This window comes from Falco cherrug, chromosome 8, assembly GCF_023634085.1.
Source record: "Falco cherrug isolate bFalChe1 chromosome 8, bFalChe1.pri, whole genome shotgun sequence".
Classification (NCBI taxonomy): Eukaryota; Metazoa; Chordata; class Aves; order Falconiformes; family Falconidae; genus Falco; species Falco cherrug.
In genome coordinates, this window is record NC_073704.1 from 42,917,400 (window position 1) to 42,928,549 (window position 11,150).

Here is an 11,150-nt window from a genome sequence, read left to right on the forward strand (position 1 = left end):
GCTGCGTCGGAGGGGCAGCTGCTGCTCCCCGGGGTGAGGGGTGGGCACCTCGGGAGGGTGACCCCGAACGGCGCGGAGGGGAGCGGCCGGGAGCGGGGGGAGGCTCTGCCCAGGGTTACAGCCGCGGTGCCCTCAGCCCCCGCCCGCGGCGGCACCCGGCTCCGGGCCGCGAGCCCCTCCGCTGTGCCTAACGCGCTGCCCCCGCACCCCCGCAGTAAGTACGCCGCTTTTTATTTCTTCTTAAAACTTTTCTTTTTAAATTTTTTTATAGGAATCCCGAGCCACAAAATCCCTACCCGCGACCAGCCGAGGGGTCCGTTCCCCCCCGGCCGCAGCACCGCACAGCCGGGGCGGGCCCGCAGCCCCTGCCCCACGCCGGGCCGGCAGCCCGGGCCGGGGGCGCGTCACCCCGCCGAGGGGGCGGCTGGGCGCGGGGCCACCCGGCTCCCCGGCCGCGGGTGAGGGGCGGCCACGGGGGGCTGCGCGGTCCCTCGCCCCAGCATCGCCCCCGCCGCCCCCCTCCCCCCCGCCGTGAGCCGTCCTGTGTCGGCGCGGCGGGACGCGGGGCAGAGCGGGCTGAAGGCTGATTTCAGGGGTGCCCCCCCCCCCGGCATTTCTCTTTTGTGCCCGGCCGAAGTTCCCCGTCCCAGCCGTCCCACCGCGCTGCCTTCCTCCCCCCTCCCACGCCGGACGCGCGGGCTGCGGGGCCGAGACACCCCCTCCTCGTCCGCGCCGAGCCCCTCGCCGGGGCTGGAGGGGGGCGGTGGGGGGAGGCTGTGGGGCTGCCCCCCGCACCGCCGGGACCCCGTACCGCCGGGACCTCCCGCGGTCGGTGCTGCGGGCGGCGGGTCCCGGCACAGCCGCGTTCCGAGCGACGCGCCCGCCCCGCCGGGGAGCGCCCCAGCCTTCGGCCCCCCAGCACCCCCGCCGTGCCCACCAGGGCTGCCACCCCCCTGGCCCATCCCAGCTGCGGGGCAGCGACGAGACACCCCCGCTCCGTTCCCCCAATTCGAGGTATTTGCCGAAGCAAAGGCCGGCGCGGGAGCGGGCTGGGGATGCTGCAGAGACGGGGAAAAATCTGGGAAAGGACCGACCTGGGAGCCTCAGGGTTTCCTCCTCGTCCCCCCGCCGAGCCGGCGCGTCGGGCCGCCCGCCTTGTGAACGCAAAGCGCCCCATCCATTCTCCTCGGTGGGTTAGTCCTACCTTGTAGAGGCTATTGTCCTTATGTGCAATGGATGCTGGCGGTGGGCGCTTCTCGCTTGGACAGAAAGAAGACGAGATTCTATTCGTTTACATGTTTTATTGTTGTAAACATTAAAATTGTCTTTCTCAAAGAAAGAGTTATCAGGAGGGGGAAAAAAAAATACCAACCAAAAAACCAACAGCGTTTCTAACTGTCATACACCATAGAAAAAAAAACCCAAAACAAAACCCCAACCAAAAAGGCAGTGACTCGTGTCATGTGCCATACTGGAAATACACAAAGAAAAATACTACAGGATATGGCAATATTAAAAATATTACTCGAACATAAAATAATATATTAACCGACAATTTCAGACATAAAAAAACAGAACAAAACAAAACAAAAATTCAAAGTGCTCAGTAATTTCCAGGGAGTTATGTATATTATAAGCACTCTGGAAACAGTCAAAAGCTGCTGCATGCAAGATTTGTTTAGCTTTAGACAACAAAATAATCAAGATATAAACTTCTTTTTTAATCAACATCAACAGTACATACAACACTTACAAACAAGGAATGTCGGACGGTGTTTACAAACACTATGTGTCCCTTTGGGGAGGATTTCGGGTTTTGTAATACTTGTGCCCACCTATTTTACAATTGAGAAAATGTTTGAAGCTTAGATAACTACCAGTCTTTATAAAAGCTAACAGACTACATAGTGTCTGAAATACTATTTATAGAATATAGACATTACTGAAATAGCAAGTGCCTATAACATTGTCACCCTAGAATCGTCATGCTTTCCTGGTATGGAGAGATTTATTTTTCTTTCTCTTTATTCTCCCTTCTTTATTTTTCTTTCTTTTTTTTTTCTCTTTTTTTTGCAAACACGTTTAGCTTTAATTTGTAGTTATTTTTTTAATTGTTTTCCATATTTCTTCATAAATAGGCACAGAATAATTTTTAAAAAGCCAAACTGCATCTGATAAATTTACAAGCCTTTGCCACCTTTAATGACATGCCACCCACGCAACATTTAGGTTTCGTATATATTACAGCTTTCTTTTACAGCAGAAAACTTTAGTCTTTAGGAGGGTGAGACTTGTGGGTCACCTTAACGCTTTGTCACCGTATGAGTCTTAGCTGCGCACCCGGCGTTGCCAGATATGTTCATCTCTTTAATCAGAAGTCCTTAATAATAAATTCATTTATAAGCTGATAATAAAAAGTTTATACCATGGTATTTGTGTTGTCCATGATCTGCATCCATGATGCCCCAGAGCCAAAATGCCCATTCGCGTTCTGCCTGCAGGAGGTTAGCAACACTGGTTTGGATGGGGAGCTGGCACCCAGAGGTGCTGCATTGGGCCCAGATGAATTCCCCTTCAGAAAGGTGAAGATTCTCTTCAGTTCAGTGGAAGTGCTCGGGAAGAGTCTTAAAAAGGTAAAGTGTCCAGAAAAAGTTTGTCGATTATTGCTGGCGGTGGCACCAAATCTTCCAGTTTCAGGTAGAAAATGCGTTGCAGCCCCTGCGTGCAAAGCGTGCGAAGTTCAGGGAGCTTCCCCAAGAGTTTGGACAAATAGTTGGGGCGATTCAGGCCCCCGTTATTAAAAGTCACATGGTCTTTGAGACAATTTACAATCTTGTTTTGAAGTTCTTCCACCCTCTTGGGTTCCTTAAGCCCATGTCTCTCTGCAAAACAGAAGGACACAGGAGGTTACATGTCTGACAGGGAGAGGAAGGGAAAAGGAGCTGCCTGGCTGGGGCTCGAGCGGGAAGGAGGGGGGACACCGACCTGTGACCATAGCTAGGGCAGCGATGCAAGAGAAGGCAGAGATATCGATGTTCATGTTTTGCAAGTTGGAGGAAAATTCAACAATGGAATCGATCCACTCCCCAAAGCCACGGACGCACTGCAACCGGTGCAGGACCACCCCGTTGCAGAAGATAAGCTTGCCCTCCACTGGATTTGACCTGGAAGGAATGTGACAACCCCAACACATACAGATGAATGAATGAATAAGGATGAAGGTAGATTAGATAGACAGAGGAAAAGAAAGAAAAGCAAAGGTGAAGAAGAGCAAAAGATGAAAAGTAAAAAAAAGATTTAAAAGATAAGGAGAAAGAGAGGAAGAAACAAACACGGGAAGAAATAAAGATACAGAGAGGAAGAAAGACAAGCAAAAAGAGAGAGAAAAAAAAGAAAAAGAGAAAGGGAAAAAGTTTTTTTAAAAAAAAAAAGAGAGAGAAGATGGGGGGTGGGGGGAGCTAAACAACTAATTACTTGAAGAGCAATAAATGAAGGATTTAAGAGGCACCTAATTACCGAGGAGTTAATAAAACGCAGATCAGTGGACCTTGAAAGGATCTGATTTCATAACTGCCCAGAAGTTCCCCCCTCGGCCGGCCACGTACCTGTATGCCAGGCGCAGCACGAACAGCTCCAGGAAGGCGGATTCGAAGAGCAGGTCCTGGTCTGTTTTAGGGAGATCAGTGAAGCCGGGAATTTTCTCTGCCCATCCTCGGATGATCTCCATGGAGCCGGTCAAGAGATCATAGAACTGCTGGATGTGCTGGGTGTCATCTCCACTCATCTGGTAGTCGGGGTTAGCCTGGAACTGGAAATTCATTTTATAAAGCACTTAATGAGGTTCTCTAAAGTATATAACCCGTGAAATTGCTAACCCCGCTTCTAGTCGGGGAGCCGAGTTTTTATAACAATTAAACCTCTCCCTGACCAGTGAGGAAATGAGATGTTCCGGGGCAATTAATTCAATTAGGAACGGCGCTACGAGGTCGCCGCTCTCCGTGCGCAGAGGGCGGTTTCCGCGGGCCCGATCCCGGGGCGGGCGGCGCGGCGGCGGAGCAGGACCCCCGGGGGGGCGGCCGGGCAGCGCCGGGCAGCACCGGGTCGGGCCGGGCGGCGGGGCCCCCGGCTCGCCTCTCCCCGCCGGCCGCCGGAGCCGCCGGAGCGGGGCCGGCTGCCCCCCCTCCCCGGGCGGGTGGGCGCAGCTAGGTCCCCCCGCGAGCTCGGTCCCGCTTACCCGGGAATAGTCCAGGCTGGTCATAGCCGGGTTGGAGTCGACATGGGCTCTCACCAGCGCACTGATCAGACTCACCGGGGGAGAGGGGGGAGAGGGCTCCTGGGGGCTCTTCGGTTTGGATGGCAAACGACCCCTCCGGCCTTTTAGGCTGTCTGTGCGCACCACTGCAAGAGAGACGGTGCTCAGCCGCCCCGGCCGGCACGGCACGGCCCGGCACGGCCCGACGGGGGGCGGCGGCCCCGCGGACTCACCCTCCTTGACCATGCCGACGGCCAGGCACTTCTGGAAGCGGCAGTACTGGCAGCGGTTGCGGCGGCGCTTGTCCACCGGGCAGTTCTTGTTGGCCAGGCAGACGTACTTGGCGTTCTTCTGCACCGTGCGCTGCCGGACGGGACGGGACGGGGCGAGCGGCGTCAGCGGCCGCTGCTGCGGGCCCCGCTCCCCACCGCCCTCTCCCCGGCCGCCTCTTTATTTCCTTTCCCCCCTTCCCCCCGCCTTCCTTTTTCTTTCCATGTTCCATTTCCCCCTTTCTCCCTTTCTTTTCCCCCTCTTCCCCTTTCTCACCCCCCTTTCTCCCTTTCTTGTCTCCCCTTTTTCTCTTTCCCCTTCCTTTTATCATTATCCCCTTCTTTTTTCTTTCCCCCTTCACAATTGCTTTTTCCCCTTTTTTCCATTTTCCCATTTTTTTGTTCCCCTTTTTTCTTTTTCCCCTTATTTTCCCCTTACTGTTTTTATTTTCCCGTCTTTTTTTTCTTTTCCCTTTTTTCTTTTCCTTTTTTCTTTTTTTTTTTTCCCAGGGCATTTAACAGGAGAAAATTGATAGCGTTAACATTTGAGCTAACCTCGCAGCTCCTAGCTGTGTTTTATATGCCAAGAGGAGGGAAAGGGATGCTCAGTAAATACAAATCCGTGGGCATTCATATTATTTACATTCCTTGGAGACCTTCTCTATTTAAAATGATAAGATTATTCAATCAGGATGGTGAAATAAAGAGATCACTTAATTTTACCACAGGGAATTCTGTTCCACATGGTTAGCTCAGACACAGTTCTCTGTCCTAACCAATTTCCATCTGAAGGGGAAAGCGGCTCTTTGCCCCGGCGGGTCCCCCCCCCCGCTGCCCGTCGCCCTGCCCGCCGCCCGCTCACCTTGAAGAAGCCCTTGCAGCCCTCGCAGGTGCGGACGCCGTAGTGCTGGCAGGCAGCGTTGTCCCCACAGACGGCGCAGAGCCCCTCGTTGGAGGGGGACCCCCGCGAGGGCGGCGAGGGCACCTGGCTGTCCAGCAGCTGGGGAGCGTGGCCCAGCTGCAGGCCGGGGAAGGCCATGGAGGGCTGCTTGCGGATGGGGTTGGGGACGGCAAAGGCCTGCCCGTCCACAGCGTGGTGGGCCCCGGCCGGCTCGGGGTTCATGGGGACGTGGAGGGGCCCATCGAAGCGCATCTGGCAGCTGGAGACGGGGGTGCCAGGGGGCGACTGCTTGAAGGAGAAGAGGGAGAGGCGGGAGACGGGCGTTTTGCGCTGCTCGATCATGTGCGTGGTGGCCACATAGTTGGGGTGGAAGTTGTGCAGGGAGCTGGGGTCATCCCACATGGGGCCGTGCTGCACCTGGAAGCCGGGCGTGGAGGGGGTCGGGGGTGATGAGGGCTTGTAGTACACGGAGCCTGAGTGGGACATCATCTCCTCGGACTGGGGGGGGAGGTGGCTGTGCTGCTGGTAGCCGTGCATCTGAATGTCTTCCACCTTAATGGAGGACTGCTGTCCGGACAGGGGCATTTGGTACAAGCAAGGTGGCTTCACGTCGTAGCTTGTGTTGTAGTTGTCCATAAAGGTACTGAAGCTGGGGAGAGAAGTGGTGGCAGTGATTTCAGTGTTGGTGAGGTCCATGCTAAACTTGACAAACTCTGGAGTTAAGAAATCGGAGCTGTATTCTCCCGAAGAGTGGTAACTGTAGCTCTGGGAGGCCGGGCTGGCTCCTTGAGGCGAGGACCCATACTGAGCCTGAACACAGGGCATGGCTGGAAACGAAACACGGTCATATAGACTCGGCCCGCACAACCGCGCTGCCCCCCCCGCCCCGCCCCGCTCCGCCGGGCACCGCGCTGCCCCGGCCGGCGCCGGCAGGAGGGAGGCAGGCGGGGGGTCCCTCCCCGCCCCGGGGCCGCGGGGGGCTGCGGAGCGGAGCGCACAAACCTTCAGCCGGGTTAGAGGCGTTTTCGGAGGAGCTGAAGGCGGACAGCGTCGGAGGTCAGCGGAGAGCGAAGTTTCCGCGGTTTCAGAGCACGGAGGAGGGCTCCAGCCTGCCCAGCGCGCTGGCTGCAACACACACACACGCAGCGGCTCTTCAAGCTGTCTCGGGGCCGGCGGCAGCGGGGGGCGAGGGGCACCCCCGGCAGACCCTGCCCGACGCGCGGCCCGGGCCCCCCCTGCGGCCCCGCTCCCGGGGGAGCTGGGCACCCCCGCAGCCCCCGCCGGGCCGGCCGGGCTTGTTCGCTTTATTTATTATTGTTGCGGGTTTTTTTAAGCGGGAGGAAAACTTTCAGCGGGCGGGCTGCGATCGTTCGCATCTCGGACAGCCGGCGGGCTCGCCCCCCGCTCTGCTGTTTAGCCCGTGCGTTCCTCCGTCTCCTCTAAGGCGAGAGACGCGTCCGCGGGGGAGCCGGGCGAGGCGCGGGGCTTCCCGCCTCCCGGGGGTCTCGGCGCCCCGCGGGACCGTGAGCCGCCGCCCGGTGACAGCCCTCCCGGGCAAGCAGCCGCAGCCGTGCAGCCCGCCGATTCCGCCTGACAGCACCACGGGTGACACCACATCCACGGGCCACCCACCCCGGGCAGCGTGACAAGCCCCCCCTACCCACGGAGCCTTCCCCGAACCGGAGCCGCGGAGCCGCGCGGCGCCGCACCCCGCTCCCCACGCGTGCTCGGCGGGTGACACACACACACACGCCTCCATCCACGCACCCCCCCGCGCGTGGGAGCCCCGCGTGGGGAGGGGGCACTCACCGGGGAGCGGAGACCTGTGCATGCATCCAAGTGCCGGGCGGCGGCGGGCGGCGGGCAGGGCGCGGCGCGGCGGGAACACGTCGGGGCTGCGGCGGGGAGCGCGGCGGCAGCGCAGCGGCCGGACTGTCCCTTCCCCGCAATGTGCCTTTGTTTATGTGGGCTCCCTGTGCCACAGCCAACGTGCACCTCGAGCCCCCGCGCGTCACCGCGCGTCACCACCCCCTCCGACCAATCAGGACGCCGGAGGGGCCGGCCTTCCCCCGCCCCTTTGGCCGCGCGCTCCCTTTGGTAAATTTCCGACGGTGACATCACACCGAGGGACACGCCCTCAGGTGGGCACCGCCCCCCCTTTTCCCCTCCCCGACGGCACCTTAAAGCGCGGCGGGGCGGGGCTTCATTTGCATAGAGGGCGGTGGCGTCACCCGCCCGGCGAAAGGGAAAAAGTGAGAGTGGGGCGTGGCGCCGCGCGCCTCCCGCCCACCCCGCCACCCGCCGGCGTCACCATTGACGCAACCACCCGGCGCGCCAAAAATAGCGCGCGCCCCGACGGGAGCTCCCGGGGCGCTGGGTCGCTCCCCCCGCGGTTGTTTCTGGGGGGACCCAGCCGCTTTGCACCGGTGATCGCGCAACTTCGGGCCGGCGCGGGCCGGAGGAGGTAGTTGCAGGGGGAGGATGCAAAGCAGAAGCGGTTCAATGTAATGAAGGGCGCTGCACTTAATAAAAATTATCAGAAATTTTAATTTTGCCGAGCTGCGATGGCGCGCGGGGCTTCCGAGGGGTCGCTGCTCCGAGGTTGGAGGGAACGCGCGGCCTCCTCCCGGACAGGCTCCGGAAGGTGGGTCTGACACTGGTCGTGGGCCCCTCAGCTGCAACCCAGCCCGCGGAAAAAAAGGAAAAGAAAAAGGCAAAAGATCACGTCTCATGGCTGCGGGGCAGCCACGCTGTCGCACACGAGGCACGGTGCGTTGGCTCGCGGGTGCTTTTTCTGAAAAGTGCAAGAGAGCAGAGCGTGTGAGGCGTAGTGAAGGCCGGGGAAAGGTGCTGCACATGGGGCCCGGTCATACCATTCTGTGCAGAACAGCAGGACGACAGACAGCGGCACCCAGCGCGGTGCAACCTCCACCTCAAATGCCAACTTTTGCAAGCCCGAACCCTTGCCTTGCAGCAAAACCCTCCAAAGCGCTTACATAGGAATGGTTTGTGGGAAACCATGATCCTTCCTTCCCAACACGTTTCCCCCGCTGTAACTCAGTCATCGTTCTCACTCAGCAAACGCTTTTACCTTTCAGCTTACGCTGTAAAAACTCAAACACCCGAGACAAACGGCTTGCTGCCGTCTGGCTCCTTCACATCCAGAACGGTCGTTGCCACTCGGTGGTTATATTCTCCTGCTCCTACAGAATTACTGCTGAGGTTTATCCAACAGGAGAGGAGATGAGACAAATTAGTACAGAAATCATGCAACGCTGTAAGGTGCCTCTGATCCGCCAGGACTATATGAAATGACGGTTTCGAGTCTGGATGCGCTGCCTTGGCTTTGTCCCTGCTGTGCTCACCCCAAGGGTGCCGGAGGAGCTTGGCCGGCCGCCCTGCGCATGCCTTCAGCTGCCAGGCCTCCCGCTGCAGGGCTGCCACGGAACTGTCCACGTCGGTCTGACCCCGGGAGCTCGGCCAGGCTCTAGTTTGAACATCACCGAAGAAACTTACCGCAAAGGCCCTTATAGAGATAAGTAATACATCTAATTACCATATCCTTAGAATAGATGTAATATAAATTTCATTACTCACTTAAAAGTTCTAAAGTTAACAGCATAAACTTGAAGTTGAGTAATTAAGTAATCCTTATATAGACACTTATTAAAGTATTTATACATATTATCTTAAATCTACATCTATCATTTTGCCAATTAAAATTAGGACTTTAATTGCAATTAAGTAATTTAATTGCCAATTGAACAGCAAAATTGCTAAGTGACTAATTTTAATGCCTATTTTAATTACCAATCATGACTGGGGAGGGAGCTAATCAAGCAGTATCAGAGTAATGATGTGAAAAAAAAATGAGAACAAACATTCGAGACTACATGCTTTTAAAAAAGAACTGTAAATTAAATAAATGCAAACACAATTTTATACATGTGGTGAAATGCTGTATTTTGGTATCTAAATACATGAGCACAAAGAACACATTTAATTAAAAAAGAACCGTTGCTCTTCCCCCGAAGTACTAACGATGAAGTGCCCCTTGTCCCTTGTTGCTGCATTAGCCTCCCTGAAGGGTAACCCCAGAATGGCACGGATGGGCGCTCTGCACGCGGCAGGCTGAGCTCCCTTAGCAAAGCAATGCTTCAAAACGAAGCAGCTGCTAAATTGAAGAGGGCCTCACCCCACCCCCATCCCCAACACCAGAGACAAGGGAAGAGGGTGGCACTGCTGCGACATGAACCTGCACAGCAAGGTCCCCCGCGAAAACCTTTTGGTGGTCACTGCAACACCCCTCGCGCCCAGGTGAGACGTGCTCGCCTTGCGTACAAGCAGCGCCGGCGAGGAACAGCCAGCCGTCGTGGGGCTCACACCCACCGTGCTCGGTGGTGCTGCTCCCTCCCGTCGCGGGGCCCGCTTCACCTCCTTCCCCGAGGAAAAAGCGCAGGTGCACACATGTGCGCACACCGAGGTGTGTCGTCACTGAGCCCACGCCCTCCTGTCAGCGGTCAACAGATGCAATGGTGAGTCACAAGTGGTTTTGACCTTGGACGGCCCGTATAGGAGGACCATCCCCAAACATGCTCCAAAAAGCAAAAATCCATCTTCCTGGAAGGCTCTGCCCACGTCTAATGAGGTTTTGCAGTCTGCAGCTCATTAGAACAGCTGCCACAGGAGGACACACCACAACTGAGCCCGTAGGCCGTATTTTGGAAACCACCTGCACACAGGCTTGCTTTGGGGACTGTCACTTCAAAGAAAAGTGCAAAAATCCATGTCACTCCCATCTGCCCACACAGCAGGGTCCCAAGGAAAGTCAGTGCTTGTTTAAGATTAAGAAGCGCAGGAACTGATGTGCAGTTGTATGCCCGTTAGGAGAAAGACCGTCACTGGATCACAACGACCACGATGAAACACTTGGTGTCTCAGACACGAGGGCAGCAGCCGCACTGGCCAGGCACTGCAGCTGCGCCCAGGTATGCGATAGCCAGTGCAGGAGATGCGGCCAGCGCGGTTGGATGCAGCTAGCGCTGCAGTTAGCACCCACAGCGACTGCAACGCATCATGAGCTCCGTGAAACACCTACTTGCGCCATTCTGTTAGTGCATAAAGTCTGAACTGTGTTCTGTGTCTGGCACTCTTGGGCAGCACAGCACGGCAGGAACTCACTGTGCAAAAAGCAACCGTTTGTTTGCACATGGGCAAACCCAGCTTTGGCTTCTCGGTCAGACGGGTGTCCTGCAGCAGCATCCCGGGTTTGCTCCTTCTATTCTCCAGGCCAGTCAGCCTCGGTGGGTGCCCCTGTACAACAGGGCCACGTCCCTGCCGGATGGACGCAGAGGCTGCCACACCGGCAATGCATCAGCTGCTGCCGACCCTTCCCCGTGTGAACACGCCTCCAGTACCCGCGCCACGAGCCATGCACGTGCGCCCTGTCTAACTTGGGCAAGCATTTCAGGGCGATGTTTTGGGAGAGGGAAGCTTTGTTTCCTCTTCAGCAGAGCAAAAGACTTATAAAAAGGTGCTGGACACCAGAAGATACAATTATGTACAAGCTGCCACATCTCAGGACGCTCTACTACAGGCCAAGGCCATGTTCCCCAGCCTGGGGACAGGGGGGTGCTGGCCCCCCAGAGCTCCTGTGATCCGTTCCATGCTTTGTGAACCCACATGCTGCTGACGGATGTTTACAGCAACACATACTGGCATCTTCCCT

At 56.8% G+C, this 11,150-nt stretch overlaps 1 protein-coding gene across 2 annotated transcripts; it reads right to left on the reverse strand.

The window, feature by feature from the left end:
- Positions 1–1,314: 1,314 nt before the first annotated feature.
- Positions 1,315–7,362, reverse strand: NR4A2 (nuclear receptor subfamily 4 group A member 2). Of its 2 annotated transcripts, none has more exons than XM_055719443.1 (8): positions 7,232–7,362; positions 6,425–6,547; positions 5,384–6,249; positions 4,486–4,615; positions 4,310–4,398; positions 3,606–3,808; positions 2,986–3,164; positions 1,315–2,882 (listed from the first exon to the last, which is right to left on the reverse strand). In XM_055719443.1, the coding sequence occupies exons 3-8, from the start codon at positions 6,245–6,247 to the stop codon at positions 2,626–2,628; spliced, it is 1,722 nt and encodes a 573-aa protein (XP_055575418.1). In that variant the 5' UTR covers positions 6,248–6,249; positions 6,425–6,547; positions 7,232–7,362; the 3' UTR covers positions 1,315–2,625. The 2 variants fall into 2 exon arrangements, with proteins under 2 accessions (XP_055575418.1, XP_055575417.1); XM_055719442.1 differs by having other exon boundaries at positions 4,235–4,398.
- Positions 7,363–11,150: the final 3,788 nt, after the last annotated feature.